General features: G+C 40.2%; 1 protein-coding gene across 2 annotated transcripts; it reads left to right on the top strand.

Moving 5' to 3' along the window:
- Window positions 1–1,995: 1,995 nt before the first annotated feature.
- MCUR1 (mitochondrial calcium uniporter regulator 1) lies at window positions 1,996–24,672 on the top strand. Of its 2 annotated transcripts, none has more exons than XM_007173968.3 (9): window positions 1,996–2,582; window positions 8,719–8,838; window positions 12,001–12,104; window positions 12,583–12,684; window positions 13,650–13,691; window positions 14,520–14,591; window positions 18,810–18,863; window positions 20,220–20,334; window positions 21,577–24,672. In XM_007173968.3, exons 1-9 carry the CDS (start codon window positions 2,162–2,164, stop codon window positions 21,639–21,641), a joined length of 1,095 nt encoding a protein of 364 aa, XP_007174030.2. In that variant the 5' UTR covers window positions 1,996–2,161; the 3' UTR covers window positions 21,642–24,672. The 2 variants fall into 2 exon arrangements, with proteins under 2 accessions (XP_007174030.2, XP_028020288.2); XM_028164487.2 differs by having other exon boundaries at window positions 2,024–2,582; window positions 21,322–24,672.
- The last annotated feature ends 2,192 nt before the right edge of the window (window positions 24,673–26,864 follow it).

Below are 26,864 nucleotides of genomic sequence, written 5' to 3' on the forward strand. Positions count from 1 at the left end.
CCACCCTGCTCCTGGGCTATAAATTCCCACCTGCCCCAGCTGTATTCCAAGTTGACCCTATTCTCTCTCCCTGCCGCTACAACATTCCAGCACAGTGGTCCCCGTACCTAACGAGACAGCCCACCTCCCTTAAATAAAGTCTCCCTTACTGGGCTTTAAAAAGTGTAGTTGACTGATTTTTTCTTTAACAAGGGATAAATTACATATGTCCACACAAAGACTTATGCAAAAATGTTCATAATGGCCTTATTCATAACACCCAAAAACTGGAAACAAAATAAATGCCATCAATAGGAGAGTGGATGACCACATTGTGGCACAGTTATACAACGGAACACTACTCAACAATAGAAAGGAACTAATTACTGATAAAACAACATAGATCAATCTCCCAGCTATTACATTGAAGACAGACACAAGACAGAAGGAAGTCAGATGAAAGGCAATGCTTATTGTATGATCCCATTTATATGAAGTTCAAGAACAGACCAAATTAGGCAATTCCCTGGTGGGCCAGTGATTAGGACTCCACTCCCTCACTGCCGAGGGCCAGGGTTCAATCCCTGGTCGAGGAAGGAAGATCCCACAAGCCATGCAGTGTGGCAAAACGAACATGTTCTATATCTTGTTTGGGTGGTGGTTACAGGAGGTATATAATTGTTAAAAATCATCAAATCGAAATAAGATATGTGGATTTTTATTACATGCAAATTATACCTCAAAAATTACAAAGGGCTTTCATTAAATAAAGTTTGTGCCATTGTTTATTTAACCATTCCTCTGTTGGACATTCGTTTTTTTCCATTTTTTCACAATCATAAACTATGATACAATGAATATCTTTGTGCATATATTAGGTTGATCCACATGAAACTACCAATCTTCAACATTTCGACCTATAAAAATGACAAGTTCGTATGGTCCAATCTAGTAGATTTTTAATATTTTGGACTATTCTCTTAGGTTAAATTTTCAGAGTTGGGTGACTTGAGCAAAATTTACGACCGTAAAACACTTTTGTACATATTGCTAAATTGCTTTCCCTAACAGTTCTACAAATGTATAATTCCTACTAACCTCTTATGAAAGTGTCTACTTGCACCTTAATATTTTTAATTCTTTATATGTTGATAGCCACTTCCACAGCCATATGCCCTCTCTTCTCTCTTACCAGCACTTTGTAGCTCTCTTATGGCTCATAGCACATTCTTCTTCCCTCATGTATTGTACACATATGGGTGGATAAGAAAACAACTCCTAGAGGACAAGGACAATCTCATTTTTCTTTGCATCTTCTAGGCTGGTGCCTTGTGCCTTTCATTCCCTCATTCAAGAAACAGTACAGAGTTCACACAACGGACCAGTAACTGAGACAGGTGCAGTAGGCATTCAAAAAGCTCACTGAACTGAATGCCGCTAGTATCAGATATCCTTTTATACCAGTAGGTCTCATTTGAAACTCAAGCCCTTACGTTTGAAATTCCCAGATTGAGACTTTCTCACTTCTATGATACACTAATCCGGAAACAAGCTCTGAAAGTTTAGATTTAAATGTGTGGACTATGTAAGCGCTATTCCCTCGGCCCTGTTAATAATTCCTTAAAATGCACCCCAGCGCTAACACATTGGGGGACTTAGGACGGGGAAAGTCAGGAAAACCCAAGGCAGCCCGGTGGTGCACGGACTTTTCATGGGCTTCTGAAGGGCGCCAGGGTAACTATGTCTTTATAAGGACATTCGTGTATGTCCTTATAAATATGCAAATCGTGGCAGCGCCGAGCTCATTCCAGTTCCGAGAGGGCCCACACCCACCTCCTGGTCTTCCCAGTCGCCTACACCGAGCGGGCCGGGGGCTCGCTCTGGACCGGACTCGCCTCTCCAGAGGTGCCTGCTCCGCGAGACGTGCTCTGCCCCGCCCCGGGCGCCCGCCACCCAGCCCCTCCCTCAGCGCGCACCGGGAGCCCAGCCCCGCCCCCGGCGCGAGCCCGGAGCCCCGCCTAGCCGCTCAGCTCCGCCCCCGGAGAATGCCCGGAGCCCCGCCCGTCCGGCAGGAAAGCGCAGGCTCGGCGCCACCGCCCACGCTCGCTCCTGCCGTTGGTGTCTGGCTGGCGCCGCGCGTGACCGGCATGAGGGCGTTCGCGGGCCAGTGACCGTGTCGGGGATGGACTGCGGCTCCGTCGCGAACGAGAGGCCGAAGCGCCGCCGGCGGCTTCTGCTCTCCCTGGCCGCCGGCCGCGGTGGAGGCCCCGGAGGCCGCGGCATCCCCACGCGCCGCCTCCCGCCCGGGCTCCTCGGCGGTCTGGGGGCGCTGCGTCCCAGCGCCCCGGCGGCCCGCGGCGGCGCGTCACGTGCCTCCCCGCTGCTCCTCCTCCTGCTGCTGCCCTCCCCACGCCTGGCCGCTGCCACCCCGCGCCGGCCGCTGGCGGACTGGGAGCGCTCGCGCGCCGGGCCCTCGGCTGCCCCGGCGGGGCGCGGCGGCGCGAGGAGGTGCCAGCCGGGCCTGGCCCCGGGCGTCCCCTGTGCGGCGGGCGCGCTCCACCTGTGCCTCGGCCAGGTGGCCGCCCTCGCTTCCTCCAGGAGAGGTGAGGGCCGGGGCGGCGGGAGCTGGGCGGGTCAGCCGAGGTCGCCGGGCTCCTCCGGGCGTGGGGATGAAGGTCTGTCTGGTCCCGCCCTCTGGGCCACACAAACCTGGGCTTCCTCGGGTGAAAACACCCGAATTATTCAGAATGCGAGCACCAGGTGTCTGAGCAAATCGTGATGGGCTGCGGCGGGGTGGGGTGGGGGCGGTGCGTGCGGGCACAGCGCACGCGCGTTTGTAGAGCCGTTTTGTCAGGTGCGCAGCGTTTGGGGGCGTGGGTGAACGGGTGTGCAGGAAGCTGGCGGGTTGAGGCTCGAAGCTCTGGGAGACGAAGGGATTGTTTCACAATTTAATTGCAAATTCTCGTGGGTTCGTTACTCTGCCTGGCACTTTTCTGGGAACTCGGGATGGTTATCAGTCAACAAACTCTTTTCCTTCTTGGCGCTGAATTGTAGCAGAGGAGATTAATATATTTACATATATAATAACATCTGATAAATGCTGTCGGAAAAAATAGAGGGGGTAAAGGTTAGGAGGTGGAGTGGGCCTTCAGTTGCTAATTTAAATGGAGTCCTCGGAATAACTTTGTTTCATTGAGAAGTTGGCATTTCATTAAATACTTTAAGGAGGTGAGAGCAGTCACGGCCTGCATGAGATTAGACTCAGTTTACTAGATTGCAAATTGCCGATTAAAAAATCATCTGGGAGAATCGTTATTAATTAGCAAACTTGGCAAAAATCTAACTTTGGATAGTCTATGCATATCCATCAGTGGCTATCAGTAACTACACTGATGGCTATTTAAAAAAACGTTTTTCTCAACAGACATGCTCGGTAAATGTTGTATCTAAAATTTAAGAATACCTTTGGCTGGGGGAGAAACTGGTTGGTAGTGCAAAGAGTGAAAGCAGCTTTGTGTACAGAGGCTGGGAAATGAGTGGTGAACTCTGTCAGTGTCCTGCAGTACCTGTGAGTCTTTATTTCTGTACTTTGCCTTTTGTTGCTCTTTTTTTGACAAACTGGTAATTTGTGATTTGGTTTCCTCTCATAATTTCATCAGCTAATGAGAATTTTGTCCCTTTGTCTTCAGCCTAGTGGTCTGTTTGGTGTCCAAGGTTCTCAGTAGAGCTACTTAGACTTAAGGATGTTTATGAATAGGAAATTTGTGCTCAGTTTCCTCCTCTGTTCAGGGCTAACTTTGGGCTTCTTTTGTATGTGTGTTTTCATATCCTTTTGATATGCTGAAGGTCCCCCCAAAGGAGAATTACATATTACACTTTAACGTAGCTCTCTTTACTTGTTTCCCGGTTATTAGTGGGAATTCATAGTTCTTGGGCCTCGTTTTGTTGTCACAATAAAGGAGGAAAAGTGAGTCAGAGGTGTTCCCAGTGCCAGAGTACTGCTGTGTCCCCAGGCGCTGCCCTGTGATAGAGGCAAGACGGAATTCACCTGCCATCAGCCAGAGTTGGAGGGCCAAGTGGCAAGTGACCAGGCCCTTTCTCCTCTTTTCAGCCGCAGTATATCTTTGAAATACGCTTGCAGGTTTGTTTTAAATCACATGAATGATTATTGTTATTAGAAAAAAGGAATTTGGGACTAGAATAATCCCATCACTTTTCACAAGCCAGCTCTAGACCCAAATGTTTTCAAGCTCCCTGACCCACGGGACAGTCCAGCACGGTTCTGAAGTGAGCAGGGTGGCTTGTAAAGAGCCCTGTAAGAGGTGCAATCATTCATTCATTCAGTTATCTGCCATCCAGCTCGGGCTGTTCTGTGTCAGGGTCTCTTCTCATGCAGGCCAGTTTTTGCCCAGGGCTGGAGATAAAGGATGAAAAAAGAGGTGCCAGATTTAAGTGAGCTCACTTACGTGAAAAGGAAAGACCATAGGGGAAGAGCAGAAAGGAGTTCATCTCAAACTTTCTTTCTAGATAGTCTCTAGATTTGGATCTTAGAATTCATACAGTTGAATTTTCTTTTAAGTTATTTCTGGCCTGCAGTATACCAGGCCCTCTCCTAGTGACACAAAAATAACTGACTGGCCGCTCCTGGGGAGCTTGGACTAATATACAGACATGGGAATAAACGTAAGTGCTGTGGTAGAGCTATCTGTACTGGGCTGAGAGCACAGATAAGGAAGCAATAAAGGTTGCTCCCTGACCTGGGAGGAGGTAGCAGAGAGAACCTTACAGGGCAACATAATGCCCTGCCCGGAACATAATGGATGCTTAGCACGTTGTCACATTAGATGAGGAAAGGTAAAAAGGATGCTTGTAATTTACCAGTTGAGAAAGGGGAGCAAGCCAAGCTTAAGGAAGGAGTACCAAGGTCTGCACGTGCAGGAAACAGTAGTTTAGGTGGCTAGAACAAAAGCTGAAAGGATAAGTGGCTAAATTAGGACAGGCTTTGTATGCCTTGCCGAGGGCCTTACACTATAGGCTAGTGCTTCTTTGAATCTACGCACCATCCCGCCCACCTTTTTTTTAACCATTAAGCATACACGAGTTGTTGCATTTTATATTTTGTCAGTCTGCAAACCGTGTTTGGTACAGAGTGATTCCTGGCTCTCTGGTACTTACCTTGGTGCAGACTGTGACCACAGCCACCCCACTCTTTCCACGTTGCTAGTCATTTGGGAACCACTGCTATCGTCTTACAGAAAAGCAGCAGATCTGTAGGGTCCTGTCCATGTCACATTTTTTGCTTACTTGGAATTTCCTTTGAGTGTTTAGGGGTTGAGAATAAGAGTTGATTAGCTGAAGTATTTTTCTGGTCATTTAGGACAGGTACTGAGAAAACCTGTGAACTTTGAGTTAGTAGATGACTATTCTGTCCTCTCCCACTCTTCTACAACACCTGGCATCATGGAAAAGTAAGAACAAGTATGAAGCAAGATTTTTATATAGCTATGTTTATTACATTTAAATGAAAGTTTTTTTATTTTATATTATCTATCTCTGTTTTTCTTTTTTCTTTTTCTGTCAAAATGTCTTTTTTAGTGTGATTGTAAGGAGCTGTTATGTTTAAATGTCCTTTCTTGCGAAAATTACAAGTTCGCATTGCAGTTCTATGTTTTTTTAAAGCTGTTTTTTGTGGCTTGTGGAACACAAAAGCCAGGAAACCATTACTATACTACCTCCTTCAAATGAGCACCTTGAAACAGGTTTACAAAACAGGTTGGATCTGTGGTTAAACACACAGAAATCCATAGCAAAGGTAATATATAAATTGTTAGAACACGTCTCTCCAAAGGTAGGCTTTTGCAAAGACAAGGAAAGAAAACTACAGACCAATATCTTTATGAAAACACTAGCAAACCAAATCCAGCAATATGTAAAAAGGAGTATACACCATGACATGGGATTCTGTCTCAGGAATAGCAGGTTCACTTAACATCTGAAAATCTATTCATGTAGTACACCATATCCACAACATACAGGAGAGAAACCACATGATCATCGCAAAAGACAAAGAATTTGACAGAATTCCATACCTCTTCGTGTTAAAGAACACTTGACAAGTTTGGAACAGAAGGGACCCGCCTCACCTGATAAAGGGCATCTGAAATATCCACAGCTACCATCATACTTAATGGTGAAAGAAGGAGTGTTTTCCCTCCAAAGTCCGGAGCAAGGATGTCTGCTGTCACCATTCTGTTCAACAGTCTACTAGAAGTTCTAGCCGGAGCAGTTGGGCAAGAAAATGAAAAGGCATCCAGATTGTAAAAGAAGTAAATTATCACTGTTCACAGATGACATGACCTGGTACATAGAAGACTCTAAGGAATTCACTAAAAAAACTATTAAAGCTTATAAACAAATTTAGCAAGATTGCAGGATACAAGATCAATATACAAATTGTACAAAAACAAAAATCAGTTGTATTTCTATATACTAGCAACGAAAAATCTAAAAAACAAGTCCCTTTACAGTAGCATCAAAAGGAATAAAATACTTAAATTTCACCCAAAAGCATGAAAGTTATACTCTGAAACCTACATATAACATTATTATAGAAATTAAAGACCTAAATAAATGGAGAGACATCCCATGTTCATGGTTGGAAGAATTTAGTATTGTTAAGATGGCAGTACTCCCCCAAATTGACCTACAGATTTAACACACCCTCTATCAAAGTTTCAGGTGGCTTCTTTGCAGAAATTGATAAACTGATCCTAAAATTCATATGGAAATGCAAGGGACTCAGAATAGCCAAAACAATCTTGAAAAAGAACAAAGTTGGAGGACTCACTTCCTGATGTCAAAACTTACTACAGAGTTACAAGTAATCAAGAAAATGTGGCACTGGCAGAAGGGCAGACATATAAATGAATGGGATAGAATGGAGAATCCACAGATAAATCCTCCCACTTATAGTCAGTTGATTTTTGATGAGAGCCACAAGACAATTTAAGGGAGAAAATAGTGCTGGGACAATTGGACCTCCACATGCAAAAGGATGAAGTTGAACCCCCATCCCACACCATACACAGAAATCAACTCAAAAGGATCAAAGACCTAAATGTGAGACCTAAAACTGCAAAACTCTTAGGAGAAAATAGATGTAAATCTCTGTGTGCTCAGATCAGCCAGTGGTTTCTTAGATATGACACAAAAAGCATAAGGAACAAAAGAAAAAGATAAATTGGGCTTAATTAAAATTTAAAAGTTTTGTGCTTCAAAAGGCACCATCAAGAAAGTAAAAGCCAACCCACAGAATGGGAATATTTGCAGATAATAACAATGTTGAGGATGAGGAGAAATTGGAACCCTCATACAGTTAGTCCTTCAACTGATGACGAGGTAAAAAAAAAAAATTGGCATATCTATACAATGAAATATTATTTGGCAATAAAAGGAAAAAGATGCTGACATACTACACGGTGGGTGAGCCTTGAAACTATCACTGTATGTAAAAGAAACCAGTCACAAAATATCACATATCCTAATGATTCTATTCAAATGAAATGTCCAGAGTAGGCAAATTCATAGAGACAGAATATAGGTAAGTGATTGCTGGGGGGGAGTAGGAAGATGAGGGGGTGATAGCTAGAGCGTAGCTAGAGGGTATAGGGTTTCTTTGGGGATGATGAAAATGTTCTGAAGTTGATTGTGGGATGGTTGCACAGCACTGTAAATATACTGAAAACAACTGGAGTATACATTTGAAATGGGTGAATCATATGTATCTAAGTTATGTCTCAATAAAGCTGTTGTAAAAAACCAGATAGACTTTTGAGGTATGCCCTGTTTTTTCATGGTGCTGAGTTGCTTTTGTTTACCATCAAACATCCACCTGTTTACCATCCACCTGTTTTTTTTTTTTTTTTTTTTTCAAACATCTTTATTGAAGTATAATTGCCTTACAATAGTGTGTTAGCATCTGCTTTATAACAAAGTGAATCTGTTATACATATACAATATGTTCCCATTTCTCTTCCCTCTTGCATCTCCCTCCCTCCCACCCTCCCCATCCCACCCCTCTAGGTGGTCACAAAGCACCGAGCTGATCTCCCTGTGCTATGCGGCTGCTTCCCACTAGCTATCTATTTTACATTTGGTAGTGTATATATGTCCATGACACTCTCTTACCCTGTCACATCTCACCCCACCCCCTCCCCCTATCCTCAAGTCCATTCTCTAGTAGGTCTGTGTCTTTATTCCCGTCTTGCCACTAGGTTCTTCATGGCCTTTTTTTTTTTTTTTTTTTTCCCTTAGATTCCATATATATGTGTTAGCATACTGTATTTGTTTTTCTCTTTCTGACTTACTTCACTCTGTATGACAGACTCTAACTCCATCCACCTCATTACAAATACCTCCATTTCATTTCTTTTTATGGCTGAGTAATATTCCATTGTATATATGTGCCACATCTTCTTTATCCATTCATCTGTCGATGGACATTTAGGTTGCTTCCATGTCCTGGCTATTGTAAATAGAGCTGCAATGAACATTTTGGTACATGACTCTTTTTGACCTATGGTTTTCTCAGGGTATATGCCCAGTAGTGGGATTGCTGGGTCGTATGGTAGTTCTATTTGTAGTTGATACAGCCACTATGGAGAACAGTATGGAGGTTCCTTAAAAAACTACAAATAGAACATCCACCTGTTTTGAACCGTATTGTCCTTTCCATCCTAGAGCTGAGCGTCTGTGCTGGGAGCCTGCATCTGAAGAGCAAAAGGAGAGATTTCACCTCTTCTCGGAGTAGGAAGCTCTACTTTGACACCCATGCCTTAGTGTGTTTACTCGAAGAAAATGGTAATCCTCTCTCATTTGGTTACTCAGTGCCATAGAAGAACACTATAAATTAGGACTTGCCTTATGATCTTATCGAATTTCTCATATTTCTCTTTGACTTTTTAGTCTATAGGTAATCTTTTGGTCAGTCTCCATTTTTTAAGTCCTTGTTTTTTGTTTAAGGACATTTTTGCTTCATCAGTACAATTGAGACCTTTCTCCCACATATTCTCTTTGTCCAAGTGAAGCGTATGTTTATAACATTACTCTGGAAGTATGGTGTAATAGGTGAAAAATTAGACATAAGCCAGCAGAACTCAGGAACGATTCCTATGACAGCTGTCTAAGCACAAAAGTGATAGTTTTATTCCTGTGCATCTTGTGTGCTTTAAAATTTTTATGAAATTAAAATGTTGCTGAGCAACAATTACTGATAATTTCAACTTGTGATTTTTAAAAAAATATTCAGACTTTTTCTCTTACTGCTGTTGAGTTAACTAGTGTAAAAGATTGCTCTGACATGTATGACAGTTATTGAAAGTGCACTTAGTATATAAGTAGCATTCTCGTATTTAATCTTATCTAGACAAATATACAATTTAATACACATTATAATTCTCTCTACTGTGACACATATATTCTCAAAATCAGAATCTCAGATATCATAGCTTATGTCTGAAATAAATCTGTGTTTTGACTTTATTGTATAGTTATTCATCCTGTTGTGTGTGTTCATATCTGAAAAGCTGCCCTGTGTAGACATGCTTTACGTGCGCAGGACACCGTGTTGGGGTGGATCTTTCTGTGCTTACGTGGGACAGTTAGCAGCTCTGGGTTCGAGCTCTGCCGCGTTCCAGCTGCGTGGTCTCACAGTCCTTTCTGCCTTCTCAGTTCCCATTTCCCCCTTGGTAGCGTGGGCATAATAAGAATTCCAAAGAGCCCTTAGAGTATTAAGTAATGTACTTGAATGAACTTTGGGAAAACTGTCACATGCTCTGTGATAATTTTTACAGCTTTTCTTCTCAAACTTGAAACAGTTGGCCTTTTTCACCAAGACTTCTTTCAGCTCAGAATTTTAAAAAGAAAAGTAAAAGTGAGAAGAGGGGCATCTAAAATTATCTTGTTAAGCAGAAGTCTTTCTACTTTTCTTTTTCTTTCTTTCTGTTTCTTTTTCTTTTTTCTTTTTGATGGACCTGTGTTCTTGTATTCAAAGTAACCAATTGTAAAAAGACATCTTAGAGATAATAGGGGCATCTCAACATACACTAGATGTTTGCTGATATTAAAGGAACATCATTAATTTAGTTAAGCGTAACTATGGCCAGATAGCTGCAGTGGTCCCAAATCCTGTTTCCCAGTGAGAGGTGGTATTTGTTTCCCCTCCCCTGCTTTCAAAATCCATTTATGTATTTATTTTTGACAAATGAAAAATAGCAGATGTTGAATGTTTAAAATGTGATGTTTCAGTATATGTACTGCCTGCTTTTCTTGATTTTCAAACCCTGGCCCATGAATATTTGCATATTTCAAGACCAGTGATGTGAAGGCCCCACTGGCTGTAGGGTGTGAAGGTGCTTACATGAATGATGGGTGTCTGTGATGGCTGGGTTAGGATAAGGCCAGGAAGGACCCCTCAAGAAATGTTCCATCCTTTATCCCTTTTTCTCTCCAGAGTTATGTCTCCTGATTTACAAAACTGTCTCTGTGTCTGTAATCTCACTAGCCCTGATTCTGTCCCATTCTCTCATTCCTACAAAAAATTAATTTGCATATGGCAACCCAGGAGGTTTTCAGGCTTCTCCTTTTCTTATCCTTTCTGCTCCTATAGGTGGTTCTAAATTATAAGTCTTTAAAGTTTCTTTTCTTATCAGCGTAAGTTCTCTTTGGTCTCCCTCTTTCTTTTCTTCATAATTCCCAAACCTAATTATGTTTAACTATGAACTCTTATTAATAAGTTTTAAAATTTTCAAAAGACACGTTCGTTTTTTAAAAATTAGGGAGACAGAAAAGAAACAAGAAAAACTACTCTGAATCCCAGTACCAGAGTTAAACAGTGTTCACATATGGGTGATTTTTTTCTAGCTGTTCATGACCCACACGTTGAAAATTAAAGGATTTTGAATAAAGTGAAAAGAGTAGGTCTTTGGAGGTCTTTTTGTCTCCTTTAAATTTGTTGCTTTTTTTTTTTGTTTTTTTTTTTTGATTATAAAAAAATGCTTAATCTCATCCAAATTGAATCAGTTATAACTTTATCCAAACAAATATGCCATGGATTAATTACAAGAATCAGTAAATTCTTCTGAAGTTCTTATAGCTGGAAGTATTTAACAGAAAGAATTGTATTCCAGAGACTTATGCATCTTAAGCATTTAAAATTAAGCATTTTAATTAGAATTTTCAATGTGAAATATGTTAACTACCTAAAGTTATTAAAATCAGCACTGCTGAGTTGAGTCTTTATTAAAAACAGTAGCACTGCTGAGTTGAATAATTCAGTTCAGCAGCATTTATTGAGTATAAAAGAATATATTTTTTCCAGTTTGAGCCCCCCTCACTCGTGATTGAGGAAAATTATGGAAGAAAAATGTAAGAGCCAATTTTGTCTTTTAACATTAAGTAAATTAACAGCTGAATTATTATTTATATAGCCACTGATTTGACCGATTTGTGCTGGAAATAAAATAAATAAGCTTTCTCTACTTAAGTAAATTATTTTTTACTAACATATACATTTTGAAATTAAGTCACATCCATTGTAGAAAATTTAGACAACACAATTACCTAGAATCTTTGTTAAATTACAGAAAAAATAAATTGTTTCTATAATTTTGAGTCTGGCATCTTTTCACTTGACCTTGTACTGCAGGCATCCCCTGTGTCATTAGGCATTCTCTTTTTGAAAACATGGTTTTTGATGGCTAGGAGGGACGTCAGAGCTCAGTCATCCCAACCCCTCATTTTACATGAGGAAACACTCCGATGTGTCCTACTTGTTCCAAGTGACAGACACATCACAGCCTGTGGCTAGACTCTACCTTCCTGCTACACTAGGCTTTCCACCTGCTTCTGAATTCAGACATCCACCTGCATGTGTAAGTTTGCATTCTCTCCCTTTTCTATGAAGGATTTTTTTATTCTGGCAACTAGAGTCTCCTGAGTGTCTGTCTTTGTGTGTTTGCCTAGGGTTTACTACTCAACAAGCAGAAATCATTGTCTCTGCCTTAGTCAAGATCATGGAGGCCAACATGGATATCGTCTACAAAGATATGGTCACCAAGATGCAGCAGGTAGCTTTGCTGGGGCACTTGAGCAAATTTGAAATCTAATGATGGGGTATTATTTGTAATATATGTTTGGGGATAATATTCTGTTGAAAAGCATATAGTAATTTTAACATAAACGAGAGACAGATGGTTACAGTGGCATAAAAAATATTTATTCGAAGCTATTTAGTCAGCTGTTATAGAATCACTATGTTTGAAAACTGACTATTCTAGTCACCATGCTTTAATAAATGGAGACGTGGCTAGAATTATAGCAGCTTGTCCTCTGACTGCCACCCTTTTAACTGTGATTCACTTGATGCCGATACTGGAAATGAGTTCTTATTCTTTTCTCATTTTCAGACAGAGGAGGACCTTGCTGAACCTCTTTCTTTGTTCCCATGTCCTTCTAGTTTCTCAATAAGATGATACTGGGTAGAGACAGTAGGAGGTGGACTTCCTAGGCCAGACTAGGTTATATGTTTTGTTTTTCTTTTCCCAGGAGATCACTCTTCAGGAAATAATGTCTCAGATTGCTAATGTGAAAAAAGATATGATTATTTTGGAGAAGAGTGAATTTTCAGCCCTCAGATCAGAAAATGAGGTAAAACTAAAGAACCACTCATATTTACCAAATGCTTTATATTAAGACATTGAGATATGATATACATACACAAAAGTGTACAAACAAGTGTATGTCTCGATGAATTTTCAGCATAGACTATCAGTCAAATCAAGAAATAGACGGTGACCAGTGCCCCAGAAGTGCTGCTGACGCCCCCTTCTGGTCACTCCTCCCACAGCGGAAACCATTATCCTGGCTAACATGGCTGTTGAGTGGTTTGGCTGTTCCAGAACTTTATCGGATGGAATCACAGCGTGTCTTGCAGTGATAGGTCATTCTTTTTCATTGTTTATAGTATTATAGGAATATGCCACATTATTCTACTGCGATGTATATTAGAGTTGTTTCCAGTTTGAGGTTATTATGAATAAGTGCTGCTGTAAAATATCACTTCATTTCTTAAAGTGTGGCGTTTGGGATCAGCGTTTAAATAAGTGCTGTCTTCGTGTCTTCCTTTATTTTCAGCCCTATTTAAAGTCCCATGAAGGAAGTTCATTTATTATCTGTTGGTCTTAATCTTATAAAAAACCGCCTAGCAAAAGATCCTTCTTTTGCTAGAAAAAGGTAAACTGTGAAACTGTCAAAGTTGTCTTGAAGTCAGTTATTTGAGGGCAAAATTAGTTAAAAGAAAAACTGAAGGAGGAATTAAAGCAGGGCCTTTGAAGGGAGATGCATATATTGAAAACAGTTGTGTTACTAATTTTATGTGGCCTTCAAGATGGATTGAGACGTATCTCAAGACACACCATGATTGTAGTACCATCCTGGCACAACAATCATTTCTGCCTCTGAGACTATTCAATTATGGTTGTATTCTGAACGTGGCCAAATTTGTGTTGAATGAGGAAAGAACTTGTTCATAAATACATGTTCTAATAGTTGTTTATTATGTTTTTCTTATCTTCTAAATATATCCTTGACATTTCTTGTTAATGTGTTTTTAGAAAATGAAACTTGAACTACATCGGTTAAAACAACAAGTAATGGTAAGATCTTTATTCCTGTTTGCTTGCTTGTTTATAATTACATAAGCTTAGTAATAAATATAATGTCCGAAATACTTATATGTTCTTAAAAACTTAATTCTATGTTAAATATTTGTGTGATGTGTCTCGAAAGTACACATTGGAAGATTTAACCAAGAACATAGCCAATGAATAAGTTACTGATGTCTGTAAGCAAATTCATTAAGAAAATTGTGATCTAGAAGGAATGAAGTCATTTTTAAATAAAAAATTTTCTAAAATAGCCACCTGGAACCCTTAGATTATCTTAGGAGGGACTGTCTTTAGAGAATTACATGTGATTTTAAACGGCTGACTGTGCTAGTTGTTTGATTTTTTTTTAAGTGGAAAGGACATTGATGTTAAAGAAGAAAAGGTTTTGATGAGTGTCAGAAGGAAGACTTTACTTAAACCAGAATTTAATATTTTACTTCTTTTGAGTCCATCTCTGCTTTCCAAAGTTGTCCAAGGAACAGCTTGATTCATAAATTTCACAAGGTGATTGCATTGGGAATCTTGAGGTTAAAGCAACAATAACCCACTCTAGACTGACTTAAACATAAAAGGGGATTATTTGTATGTGTAATTGGGAAGTCCCAGCAGGGCTGACTGCAGACGTCGCTTAGCCAGAGTCTCCTGACCTCGCTAGTCTCCAGCTCCATTTCTCTGCGCGCCCCCGGCTTGGCCCTTTCCCTTAGCCCCTTCGGGGGGTGCAGTGGAAGCAGCAGGTAAGGCTCACACCCTCACAGAGTTTGGGTCTCTTACTTTGGATTTCTTTCTTTCTTTCTTTGTTGTTTGCCCTCCCACTAGGATGAAGTGATCAAAGTCCGAACAGATACCAAATTAGATTTCAATCTAGAAAAGAGCAGAGTAAAAGAATTGGTATGTTTCTTTACTAAGAATATAGTATGAATTAATTTCTTTGCAGCGTGGAACATTTGGTCAAGTCTGTTTACATACCGTTCACAAGTGCTGTTAAATATTTACCTGTATATCATTGTTAGACAGTTTTTTCTTTATTTTGACTATATTTTAAATTGAGGTTTAAATTTGATGCTTTCAAAAGTAACATTAAAATTAAAATCTTGGTCAAATCAAGTTTAAATCTTGTATGTTTCAGAGATACTAAATTATGTGTCACTTAGGCATGAATAAAGAAATTAAATTCAATCTTGATCTATTTGATATCGACTTAAACCTCTTCTGGTCATGATTTTTCAAAAGTTAAGTTGATTATCTGATTTGAATAATATTAAATTATTAATATTAAATAACATTAAATTCTATGTTAAAAATTCAAGATTTAAAAAATATTTCCATATAGTTTTTTTTTAATAGAGAAATCTTAATGACTTTATTGCATTGTTTTGAAGTGCAAATTCTGAATGATTCTTGAAGTTATATTAAATTGAAATTTTCTATTAGGGAAAGTAGTGCTATATATTTGTTACCAAAAAGATATCACAAAATGTGGGTTGTAAATAAGTGGAAGGGAGATATATATATATATATATATATATATATATATATATATATATATATATATATATATATATATATGACATATATATATATACACGCACACATATATATATACACACACACATATATATATATGTCTGTACAACAACTTGTGGGATCCATGCCCAGGACCTAAGAAAACTGTGGAAATATTGCTCCGCTGCCCTTTGAAATGCCCGTTTATGTGCATTTCAAAGGTAATACATATAAATACAGTGTTTTTCCCTCAGAGCTTTCACAGTAACTTCTTGTTTTAAATTTTTAAATTTTAATGAGATATAATTGACATGTGACATTACATTTCAGGTGTACAGCGTAATGATTCAATATTTTTCTATATTGTGAAATGATCACCGCAGTAAGTCTAGTTAACATCCATCACCGCACATAGTTAACAAAACTTTTTTTCTTATGATGAGAACTTTGAAGATCCCCTCTCTTAGGAACTTTCAGTGGTGCAATACAGTATTATTAACTCTAGGCACCACGCTGTACATTACATCCCCAGAACGCAGTTATTCTGTACCTGGACGTTTGTACGCTTTGACCCCCCTTCTCCCATTTCACCCCCCCCCCCACCTCTGGCAGCCACCAGTCTGTTCTCTGTATCTGTGAACTCGGGTTTTTTGGGGCTTTTTTAGATTCCAAATATAAGTGAGATCATAGGGCATTTGTCTTTCCCTGTCTGACTTAGTTCACTGAGCATAATACCCTCCAGGACCATCCGTGTTCTTGCAAATGGCAAGATTTTTTTTTTATTATGACTGAGTAATACTCCATCGCATATATATACGCACTACGTTTTCTTTATTCATTCATCCATCAATGGACACTTAGGTTCCTCCCACGTTTTGGCTATTGTAAGTAATGCTGCAGTGGACATGGGGTACAATAAGTTGGATGTTTTATGTGTGTTGGGTTGCCTCTAGTGACTTTTAACCCATCTGTCTTGTTCAGGCTGTATTTGAATTTATTTATTTATTAGTTAGATACCTTTTTTATTCTCAGCATAAGCAGAAATAGGGCATATACAGCATTTTTTACTAACAACTGGATGCACATGCAGAAAACTGAGTATTCACAGTTGTTCATTGTCTCCTCATTTTTCACAATTTACTTTTAACCAAAATGTGCTACAATGATAAATGAAGCTAATATTGAAATTTAAACAAGTACTTAACTGTATTTTGGAAATGCCTCTGGATTTCAAGAGTTAAGTTGAGCTTTGTTATACAGAATAATTATTATGTCCATGTTACCTGTCTTTCTAGTCTTGAAACACTTTTAACCTTGAAGATTAAATCACTTAGTATTACTAAAATATGTAATGATCACTAGCATATGACTAGTATCTAGAAGAGGAAGAACTCTTTTGGTTACCTTTGTCCTTAGGGTTGTAGACTTAGCAGGAATTCCTTATTCACTTGATTTGGGAAGATGCCTGTAGCCAACCGAGCCAGGAAGAACTTCATATAGGAGATTGGGAGATAGGGGATGTGAACATGGATTAAAGCCAGTGAGTTTATGTGATTTACTAACCTAGCTGAGAAGTTGTTCTTGGTAATCCTAAATTCAGATTACTCTGAAGTGCAGGGCAGTAGTATATTAGTATGCAGCTAGCATGAATTTAACTGCACTGAGGAAGATAAGCTATTCAGACCTCTCATGCTCTTGTTTAATAAAGTTATAATACTGTTTCCACAGAATTAACTGTGGTGATACTTACAGCCAGTTTCAAGAGCAGTGTAGCCTGTAAAGTGCTTTGGGGTGCAGGGAGGTGGAGCCATAGAGATGTTATTTTAAAAATCATGGCAGTCTGTCATACAGAGTGAAGTAAGTCAGAGAGAGAAAAACAAATACCGTATGCTAACACATATATATGGAATCTAAAGGAAAAAAATGGTTCTGAAGAACCTAGGGGCAAGACGGGACTAAAGACGCAGACGTAGAGAGTGGACTTGAGGACACGGGGACAGGGAAGGGGAAGCTGGGACGAAGTGAGAGAGTGGCATGGACATATATACACTACCCAATGTCAAATAGATAGCTAGTGGGAAGCAGCCGCATAGCACAGGGAGATCAGCTTGGTGCTTTGTGACCACCTAGAGAGGTGGGATAGGGAGGGTGGGAGGGAGACGCAAGAGGGAGGGGATATGGGGATATATGTGTATGTATAGCTCATTCACTTTGTTGTAGAGCAGAAACTAACACACTATTGTAAAGCAATTATACTCCAATAAAGATGTTTAAAAAAAAATCATGGCAATATCAAGACTTAGGTTTTTCTTTTCTCTTGTGGTTGAGTCAATATTGACTCAGTGAAAACTGGAGTTTTAAGGGGTGCAGAAAATCCCATTCCACCCTGCCCTCTGGTGGTGATCTGGCGCATAGCTCGCTCGCGCGCTCTCTCTCTCTCCCTCCCTCTCTCTCCCTCTCTCCCTCTCTCCCTCCCTCTCTCTCCCTCTCTCTCTCTCTCTCTCTCTGTCTCTCTCCCTCTCTCTCCCTTTCCCTCTCTCTCCCTCTCTCCCTCTCTCTCCCTCTCTCTCTCTCTCAAACCCTGGAGTTGAGCATTCTTTGGTCCTGCAACTAGTTCTTGGTTTGGGGTTTTGGGTTTTTTTCTTTTTTTTACTCCTAAGCAATGCTGTTTCTATACTTTATCCCCCTGGTAGTCACAGGGGAACACTGTATAGCTAGAAAGTTTCTAGATACTTCAAAACCATTAATTTTTTCCCCTATAACAATGTTAATTTATTGAAGTTTTTTAATTCTTCACTTAAATTATAGATTTTCATTTGCTCAGTTAAATCCTAACGCCCACCACTTAGGAAATGTGTCTGATTTTGGTCTCAGTGTCAACAAAATTGCACAATATCTTTGCACAGATATTAATAGCCAAAGGCAAGATACCATTTTAATTCTGGGTAGAACTAGTCAGTTCCCTTAGTAACACTGGATTGTGACAATGCCCATGTGGGTTTGTTTTTTGTTTTTTTCAATTAAAACCAACATGTGATGGTTTAGTGTATTTCTTGTATCTGTATATTTACATAGTGTTTTATAATCACAAGACAACATCTGTGTCACAGAATAATATTCCTTGAAACTATTTTTTTCCCAACTTTATATCTTTTCTCTCTTCTGTCTAAGCCTCAAATAGTGACCAATTTTGTTTGTGGTTACAATGGGATAGCTCCTAAATTGAATTGTTACCCCACTTTTTTCAACCCTCTCAAAGCCAAAAAGCATATGTCCATCTAAATTGGTCCCAGGGAATGCTGTTATAATAGTGGGAGGGACCTAGAGACATCCCAGCGAAGAGATGAAAAGAGAAAACCAGCAGAGGGTGGTGGAGGATGATAAAAGGGAATCCAGATGTTGGAGCGATGAGTGAATATAAATAAGGAACCGCAGAACACAGATCAAAAGGAGAAGGCAAGTAGGCTACTTTACCCTAGGGGTGGCTTCTAGTGGTACATATTCTTGGAATTACTGAGACCAAAATATTTAAGGCACCAGAGGAGGAGGAGGAGAGAGAGAGGAATAAATCAGAATCTGACCTATGTTACGTGTTTGTTTCAGTATTCATTAAACGAAAGGAAGCTGCTGGAAGTAAAAACAGAAGTGGTATCATTGGTAAGAAAAGATTCACTTTTCATCTTGCAGAACTGAAACTCTACCCTTGAAGCACCATCCCCTCCTTTCTTCCTCCCCTGGCTGCCACAATTCTATTTTCTGTTTATGAATCTGACTATTCTAGGTCCCTCATGTAAGTGGAATCATACAGTATTTGTCCTTTTGTGACCGGCTTATTTCACTTAGCATAATGTCCTTAAGATTCCTCCATGTTGTAGCGTATGTCAGAATTTCCTTCCTTTTTAAGGCTAAATAATATTCCATTGTATGGATATAGTACATTTTGATTATCCTTGTGGCCATTGTGAATAATGCTATGAACATGGGCATACAGATATCTATTGGAGTTCCTGTTTTCAATTCTTTTGGGTATATATACCGAGAAGTGGAATATCATAGGATTTTTTTGGTACACAAAATACTTAATTATCTTAATGAAACTTTAAATCTCAGTGATTGAAGAATAATAAGGAATGGAGATGTTTTATTACATTTTTAGCTTATGGCATGCATAACTTATTTTCCATCCTGTATTACCTGGGACCTCTGAAACCTGCAAGAGACTTCCATGAGAGAATACTGAACTATTCCTCTGGAATATTTTACTCATCCAGGCATTTATTTCCATATTCATTACCTGAATAATTCGCCACAGGGAACTACTTAACTTGCCCTAGGACTTTTAATGAAGTATTTCCAATGCTTTTATGCATTAATGAAATGTTACAAACCCTTTATAACATCAGCCAAACTTACCACCCTTTGGGAGTTAATTGTGTATCTGGTTTAACTGTATTATATTTGGGAAAGAACGCATATAGGTCCTTGGTATAGCCAAGCCTCATAGTAATAAAACACTTGGCATTCGAACTATAAAGGAAGAAAACTTTTTAAAACTGTGAATGGAAATAGCATCAAGGCAAGCGCTGTTGCTTTTAGATTACCTAAGATTCCATTCGTTTTGTTAAAGCACTTTCTGTACACCTTTCACTAAGGAATTCAGAAGGATGAGGCATGGTCATTGCCATTGAGAACAGAGCAGCTTCATAATCTTCATCTTATCTGCAGAGCAGTCTGTAATTTAAAAAGCTTCCCTCCATCAGCTATCACACTTGATTCTCTAAACAGCTTATGTGAAGACAGGGCCAGTGTTAACCTTTTTCTTTGTCTCAAACAGAAGGAAACAGACCTAGAGATAGCTACAGCCCTGACCAATACAGTACAGCATGAGGCTAGCAGAACTCAGACTAAAGCCCAGGTCTCCTTAATCTGATCCTGTTGGGAAGGGACTCTAGGACTAACAGCAGAGGGGATGCATCCAAAGTGGTTTAACGCTGTGAATCTTTCTTTTAAAAGCACGCGCAGCAAGATCGGGCCATCACGCAGACAGACAGGAAGATAGATACCGAGGTTGCTGGCCTCAAAACCATGCTTGAGTCACACAAGCTTGATAATATTAAATATTTAGCAGGTAAGCCATTTTGTATCTAGATAGTTAAAACAAGCTGAAAATAAATTTAAACAGAAAAAAACTTTTTTAAAATTTTTTGGCCGTGCCACGTGGCATGTGGGATCTTAGTTCCCTGACCAGGGATCGAACACGTGCCCTCTGCAGTGGAAGCGTAGAGTCCTAACCACTGGACCGCCAGGGAATTGCCAAAATAAATAAAACTTATAAATTAAGTCAAAGACAGATATTGCATTTGATTGATTCTAACACAATTTTTTTTTCATGTTTTAACATCTCTGAAATTGGAAGGCATCTTACAATTTCCAATAGATGGAATATCATACAGTAATTGGCATTTTTTCTTTCTTTGTAAAGTACATGATTTTGTTTACTACTATTGATGGAATCTTAAGTTTCATGAGATACTGTCATCGAACTATAGTTATTTGGAATTATTTTTCGTGACATTCAAGATGGAATATTTTACAGATAGTTGAGTTGTGATCTTTTCTGCTTCAATAGGTGACACTCCTTATAAGGTGTTATTTTGCTTTTGCAATTTTTGAGCCAAAAGAGGGAAGGAAGATTCATGTACCAAAAAAAAACTACTTAGCCATTATTTTAACTCAGATTTAACATTTTGGATCAGTCAATATTTCGAAGTCTAATAGTATTGAGAAGTAGGATTTGCTCATCAAGTTAAAGGGTATGTCCCTATGTGTTACCTGTGCATATACTTTGTGACCACAGAATTTTTGTGATTCCGTACTCTTACTGAAAAGCTTTCTTGGATGTTGGATGCGTTTGTACTGTAAAGATGATGGTCTCAGGTGTGGGGTTAATAGGCAGGTGTTTCATGGGAAGTGGCACGTCAGTGAGCAAGCCAAGTTTCTTGGGTTTGGTTTTACTTTCTTGGTGGATATGTGTCTGTTTTTTTAATAGAAAGATGTTCCCGCAAGTAATTGTTAATAGAACTAATACTATGCACAATTGTTTTTTTTCTTACAGGATCTGTATTTACGTGCCTAACAGTAGCTCTGGGATTTTATCGTCTGTGGATATAATAAAGTGTCTATTTAAAAGAGCATTTTATTGTTTCGCCTTAAAAATACCAGATTGCTGTGCTTTTTTTCCCCTCATTTCCAATTTTAATGCTGATTTTTAATTTAATGCATATTATTTATTTTATGCAAATTATGGACATATAACCAAGGCAAAGAAATGAGAAATTTCATAACTGCTTCTTCCATCTTTTCTGTTTAGTTGACTTTATAACTCTGGGTGGTGGTGGACGAAGCAAAGAAGACTCCACTCAGCTGGGCCAGTGAACTTGGTCTAACCTTTGGGACATACCAACAGTAAATATTTGTATAACTCTCCACAACTTTAAATCTTTTGTTTTAATCGAGGATTTGGGGTCTCCAATTAAAAGGCACAGGAGCTTTACTAAGTGCTGAAGAATCATTGTAACCAAACCTAGAGCACTGAATCCTCTTCACCTACTGACCCAGGCCCTAATGCCAGCCGGTCCCTGTGTTAGAGGTTGAGTTTCAAGTCCAGTTGGTCGGTAGCCTCATGCTACATTGTACTTTACGCCCAAAAGAGATTTTTTTTCTTGTAATTTCCATTGTCTTAGTTATTGTTCTGTTCATTTTCTGTGTGCCTTCCAGCTAGAAAATCTTGTTGCCTGATGAAGCATTGTGATTGGGATGCAGACTCTCTCAGCCTCCTAGAGTGGTAACTTCCTCTCCCTCCCTCCCTCCCTCTCACTTGGCCCCTTCTCCTCTCCTCCCTCTTGGTGTGAGAGTTGTTACAACGCTCCAGGTGTGGCACTGCCTGCCTAGAAAACAGGCTCTCTCTCGGCATGGAAGTCTACTTCAGTCTGTGGGACAGGGTTTCTTCCTTCTGGTCTTCGTCAGCTTTTTATACAAGGGAGGCACAAGGTGTAACTTCTGTAGCAATATCTAGATATGTAGATAGTGCACGTACTTTTCAGAAATGTCTTTAATGAATACGCCTTTGCCCATTACAAGCTCAGGTCATAGGCTTTGAAAATTAGATAACTGTCATGCCAGGTATCATCCTAATCTAGGTTGATTTCTTTGGTTGTTAAAGACATTCTCATACCAACCTTACCTCTGTATTTAAAACAAATTCCAAGATACAACTGGGGGTATTTTGGAGACGCACCTTCTCATCTTACTTGAATGACCTGCACGTAGGGAGAATAGCATTTGAGAAATGATGACGCTGAATGGCAGCTTCCTGTCTTTCTCCACGTGCATGCGTGTGCATATCACCTGGTCCAGTGGAGAAACCACATAGAGACTTCTGGATCAAACTGGTACAAGTACCCATCATCACTGTTGCATCCACACTGGTGAAAAGTTACCCTCTGTCCTCTGGGTGTCATTTCTAAACTTTGTAAAGTGTGAGTCATTGCCTTGTTTGAAACATTTGTGTAGCATAAAGATTCTGAGCTCCAGATAAGTATAAACATCAAGTACTTTGGCATGAGTGGTGTAAGTTTCAAAGTGAATAATAATTTAATCTTTTTTCAACTAGATCCAAAATTATCTTAACTGGCTCATAAAATATTTTATAGATATATTCTTCCCCTTTCAGAGAAGGAGCCCCAGAAAATACTGTACATTTAACAATTGCCCTAAGTATTAAAGAGTTAAACAAATGACATCCCATTAAGACCACCTTTGCAATATAACTTTGGCTAGTAGGAGCTTGAAGGAGCTTGGAGCACAGACACTCCTCCAAAAAAAAAAGAATCCCCAAGAGGAAAAAGTACTGTGTGCAATTCTGTTTCAAAGCAAATAATAACTTTTATAGGTTAAAAACAGAAAGTGAAGTGACCTTATAGCCTGACAAGATATTTTTCAAATAACAGTTCAGTTGGGTGACTCTGTCCTCTGTCAGCAGTGTCCCAGATGACATTCCTGCTGGTGATGATGGGGACCACATGAGTCTGTCAGTTAATTTGGACCACTGATTTTGCCGCAGAGTTCTCTGCAGTACAGAACAGCCCCCCACCTTCCCTGCCTTGAGAACTCTCCTTTTGGTGACCTGGATTGCATGCGCGTACGGGGGCTGGGAGGGTTCAGGACCATGTTCCCTTTCTTTAGTCACGTGTATTCTACTTGAAAAGCATAAGCGCCAGAAATACAAGTGCACCCTTCCTGGTGTGGGCCCAGACGTCTGTGAACACGTACGTGACTGGGACTGGACACAGTGTGATGGCTCCTGAGCCCACCGGGCTTAGAGGATGCGGGTCACTTTAGGAAACTCGGCATTAGCACTCATAAGGGGGGAGATGCCTGGCAGAATTCCCAGATACCCTGCATCTAGCACGTGGGGAAATTAGCCTTAGCAAGGTCCTGAAAATTACCCCTCCAGGCACAGGTGCCTAAAGCAGAACGTCAGGTGGACGGAATCTGTATTCCCTGTTCATGCACAAATCACTTAGGAGGTTCCTCCGCCCTCCTGCATTCTCTCCCCTCCCCTACTCTTTGTCTTTTTTAAAGAGCTTAAACTCCAGCCCCACTCCTTTCCTGGACCCTTAGTAAGCGAGCCTGTTTGTGTGTGCGGTTCTTTACAAGAAACGTGAATTTTGATTTCTGTGCTGGTCTAAGTCCTCAGCTGGTTTTCCAGCTCAGTATCTAACAAAACTCAATCTGAATGTCTTCGTCTTTTCCTTTAAGTATGCCAATTACCTCAGCTGAGAAGTCACAAGTTCAGGAGGAAAGGCTTGACTCAAACCAGCCATCTTACTGGAATTTGCCTCTGAACTCTTTAAAAACCAAAATCCTGAGCCGCGGTGTCCCTGTCGCTGCCTGGGTGGCGTCCCTTTGCCACCACATGGAGCCATGGGCTTTTCCCTCTGTTCCAGGCTCCTCCTCTGCAGCCTCTCCTCCTGTTAATTAGCTGTGTCAGCGTTGGCAGGCACCTCTCTTCCTCCCCCCCGATATGCTGTGTTCTTAAGAATTTTGGCGTCATTTCTGAACAAATGTCATATAGATGGCACTATGGAACTCATGTCTAGAAAACTGGCTCTTAACATATGTTTATCAAATGTGTTGTGACTTTTCTGACACTAAAGCAAAAACATGTTAATCAGGAATAATTTATTCTTTATATAAAATGTTTGAGACTGTTTAGCCTTTTATCGGAATTTCATTTGGAAAATATCAGTCTTTCTACAGATTTATAACCTTTGTTCCTCTGATTATAACCCAAACCATTTCTTAACCCTTTCGTTACTTAAGCAAATATTCAATTACATTTTACTGTATAATAGAGTGGGCATAATATTTTTATGATCTAAAATAAAATATTTAATTCTCTCTATGTGACTAATATACTTTTCTATCTGTTCCAATTGAATGCGAAAAACTAGAACAACTTCTGCCTACGCTGTATTTCAATTATTCCCTCCAACTGTGAATGGTAACATTCCTATATTATTTTTTAAATCTAATACCTGAACATTTGGATTTGCATAGAGGATACGTTCGAAAGTGATTGTTTGATTTACAAAATACATTTTTATTATTCAGAAGAATTCTTTTTGCATGCTCGTGTAAAGTGCTTTAACTCCTTGCTTGAGGGGAAATGAGGTTTATACGCAAGTTTTTAGAAACTGCTGAAGATTCAGGTTACAGGTGATAAAATCCAAATCAGACTAGCTTGAGCAAAGAACTTGCTTTCCTTGGCTTACATGATCAAAGTTCAGGAAGAGCGAAACGAAAACGCCATCAGAACTCACCTCCCGGCACCTCACGCCTCCGCTCTTTCTCTCAAACCAGCTTCACGTGTGGAGGAGCAGCCAGCATATGCTCTAAGACTTAGGATGGGAGAGTTCCACTTTGGAAAAGCCTGGAAGGAAGAATCCAGAGCAAGCAGCTAAGGTAGCAGCCAGAGGAAGGGTCCTGGGAGGGTCCTCCACGCTTCTGCCCCAGGACCTGTTCCACAAACATGCCACCTCTGAAAAGTTGGGCTCTTCTGAGTTTCCTGCAGAAGCTGATCTTCCATGGGACAGACGTCTGCTCAAGAGGAAAGCAAAGGAACGTGTTGGGAGAGTGGATAAATGAAAGCCTGGAAATTAATTTTAGGTACCATTTTCTCCAACCGTAAATCTTAACTAAAGTTAGAGAGTCACATAAAAACTGCCTAGATTTGAGGGGGATCCGTAAAGTTTCTCAAAGGCCCTACATGATCTGCATGTGAAAATGGTCTTCATGTGAAAATGGTGTCCCAGATGTTGGTCATCCATCTGCCTTCTCACCTCAATCCCGCTTTCGCATCTGTGGTGTGCAGACAAACTAAAAACCTGTTCTTTGCCATGGGCCTTTGATTTCTTTAAAAGTAAGAAAATTGTTTTAGAGAAAGACGTTTTCTAGGAACAGCTTTGTCTCTGGACTCTAAACCCCTGGCATTCCACAGCAGAGTCTCACCACCGTTCAGTGTGCTGGCAGCCATGTCTCTACCTTAGTTCTGCAGTTTCCACCGGAGGATCAGAGTAGGACACCGGCAAGGGATCGTGGTGGCCACCGTCAACCACAGGGTCTGAGCCCGGGCATTTCTAACAAATAGGGAGCAGTGGGCTTCTGCTCTTTCACATGTCGCAGGTATGTAGAGAACTAGTTTTAGGCCAACACGCAGGAGTAAGAAGTTGATACATGCTCACATTTTACAAGGTCCTAACTATTCCTTTCAGATTAATTTTTTTTTTTTTTTTGCATGCAATCTATGCTTCAGTAAACCCGGATCCGTTGTGCATGATTCTGAAGTTTCAAGTCAGCTTATTAAAAAGCCCAGGAGCTGCACTCACAGCTTCAGCTCAGCGTGTTGTTTCTGCACTTACTGTCTTTCAGGAAAAGTTTTTTAAAAACTTTCCTCCTCGGCCGTCTCAGACTCAGACTCCACAATCCACATTCCCGCAGGAGAAAAACAACTGGTTAGCGGCCTCTTGTCCTCAGCATGCAAGTCAGTGTCTACCTAGCACAGAAGTATTTTTCACTAGTTCTCTTTTACTTTTATACTAGTTTATGGTTTGCATGAACCTCACAGCCTTCCAAGAGGCACTGTAACAGGCAGTGCCTCTCTCAAACCTCAAGAATTGCTGTCTTGAAAATCTCAGTGGTAAGACTTTGTGGGGAAAAGATGGAAGCCTGGGGGAATCAAGATATTCAGTGAACCCATGAGAGCACTTAGAATTTTTTTTTTTTACATTTGTATCAGTTGGATGCTTTCAACTGCAAGTAACATAAAACTAACTACCTTCCTCTGTGTGTTAGCTCCCAACTTCACCCTTGGGATTGCCTGATCACAACGTGGCTGCCACAGCTCCAGGCATCACATCCTCGCACAGCAGCATCCAAAGCAAAAAGAGATGCACAAAAAGGGCTCTTCTCATATGTCTCTCTCTTTGTAATTGGGGAGAAAGATCTTCCACCCTTCCCACAGAAGTCTTCATGTCTCATAGGCCAGGACTAGGTCACATGGTAGCAAGACAGGTTGCAAAAGGGAATGTTTAGCTT

Source organism: Balaenoptera acutorostrata, chromosome 10 (genome assembly GCF_949987535.1).
Source record: "Balaenoptera acutorostrata chromosome 10, mBalAcu1.1, whole genome shotgun sequence".
Lineage (NCBI taxonomy): Eukaryota > Metazoa > Chordata > Mammalia > Artiodactyla > Balaenopteridae > Balaenoptera > Balaenoptera acutorostrata.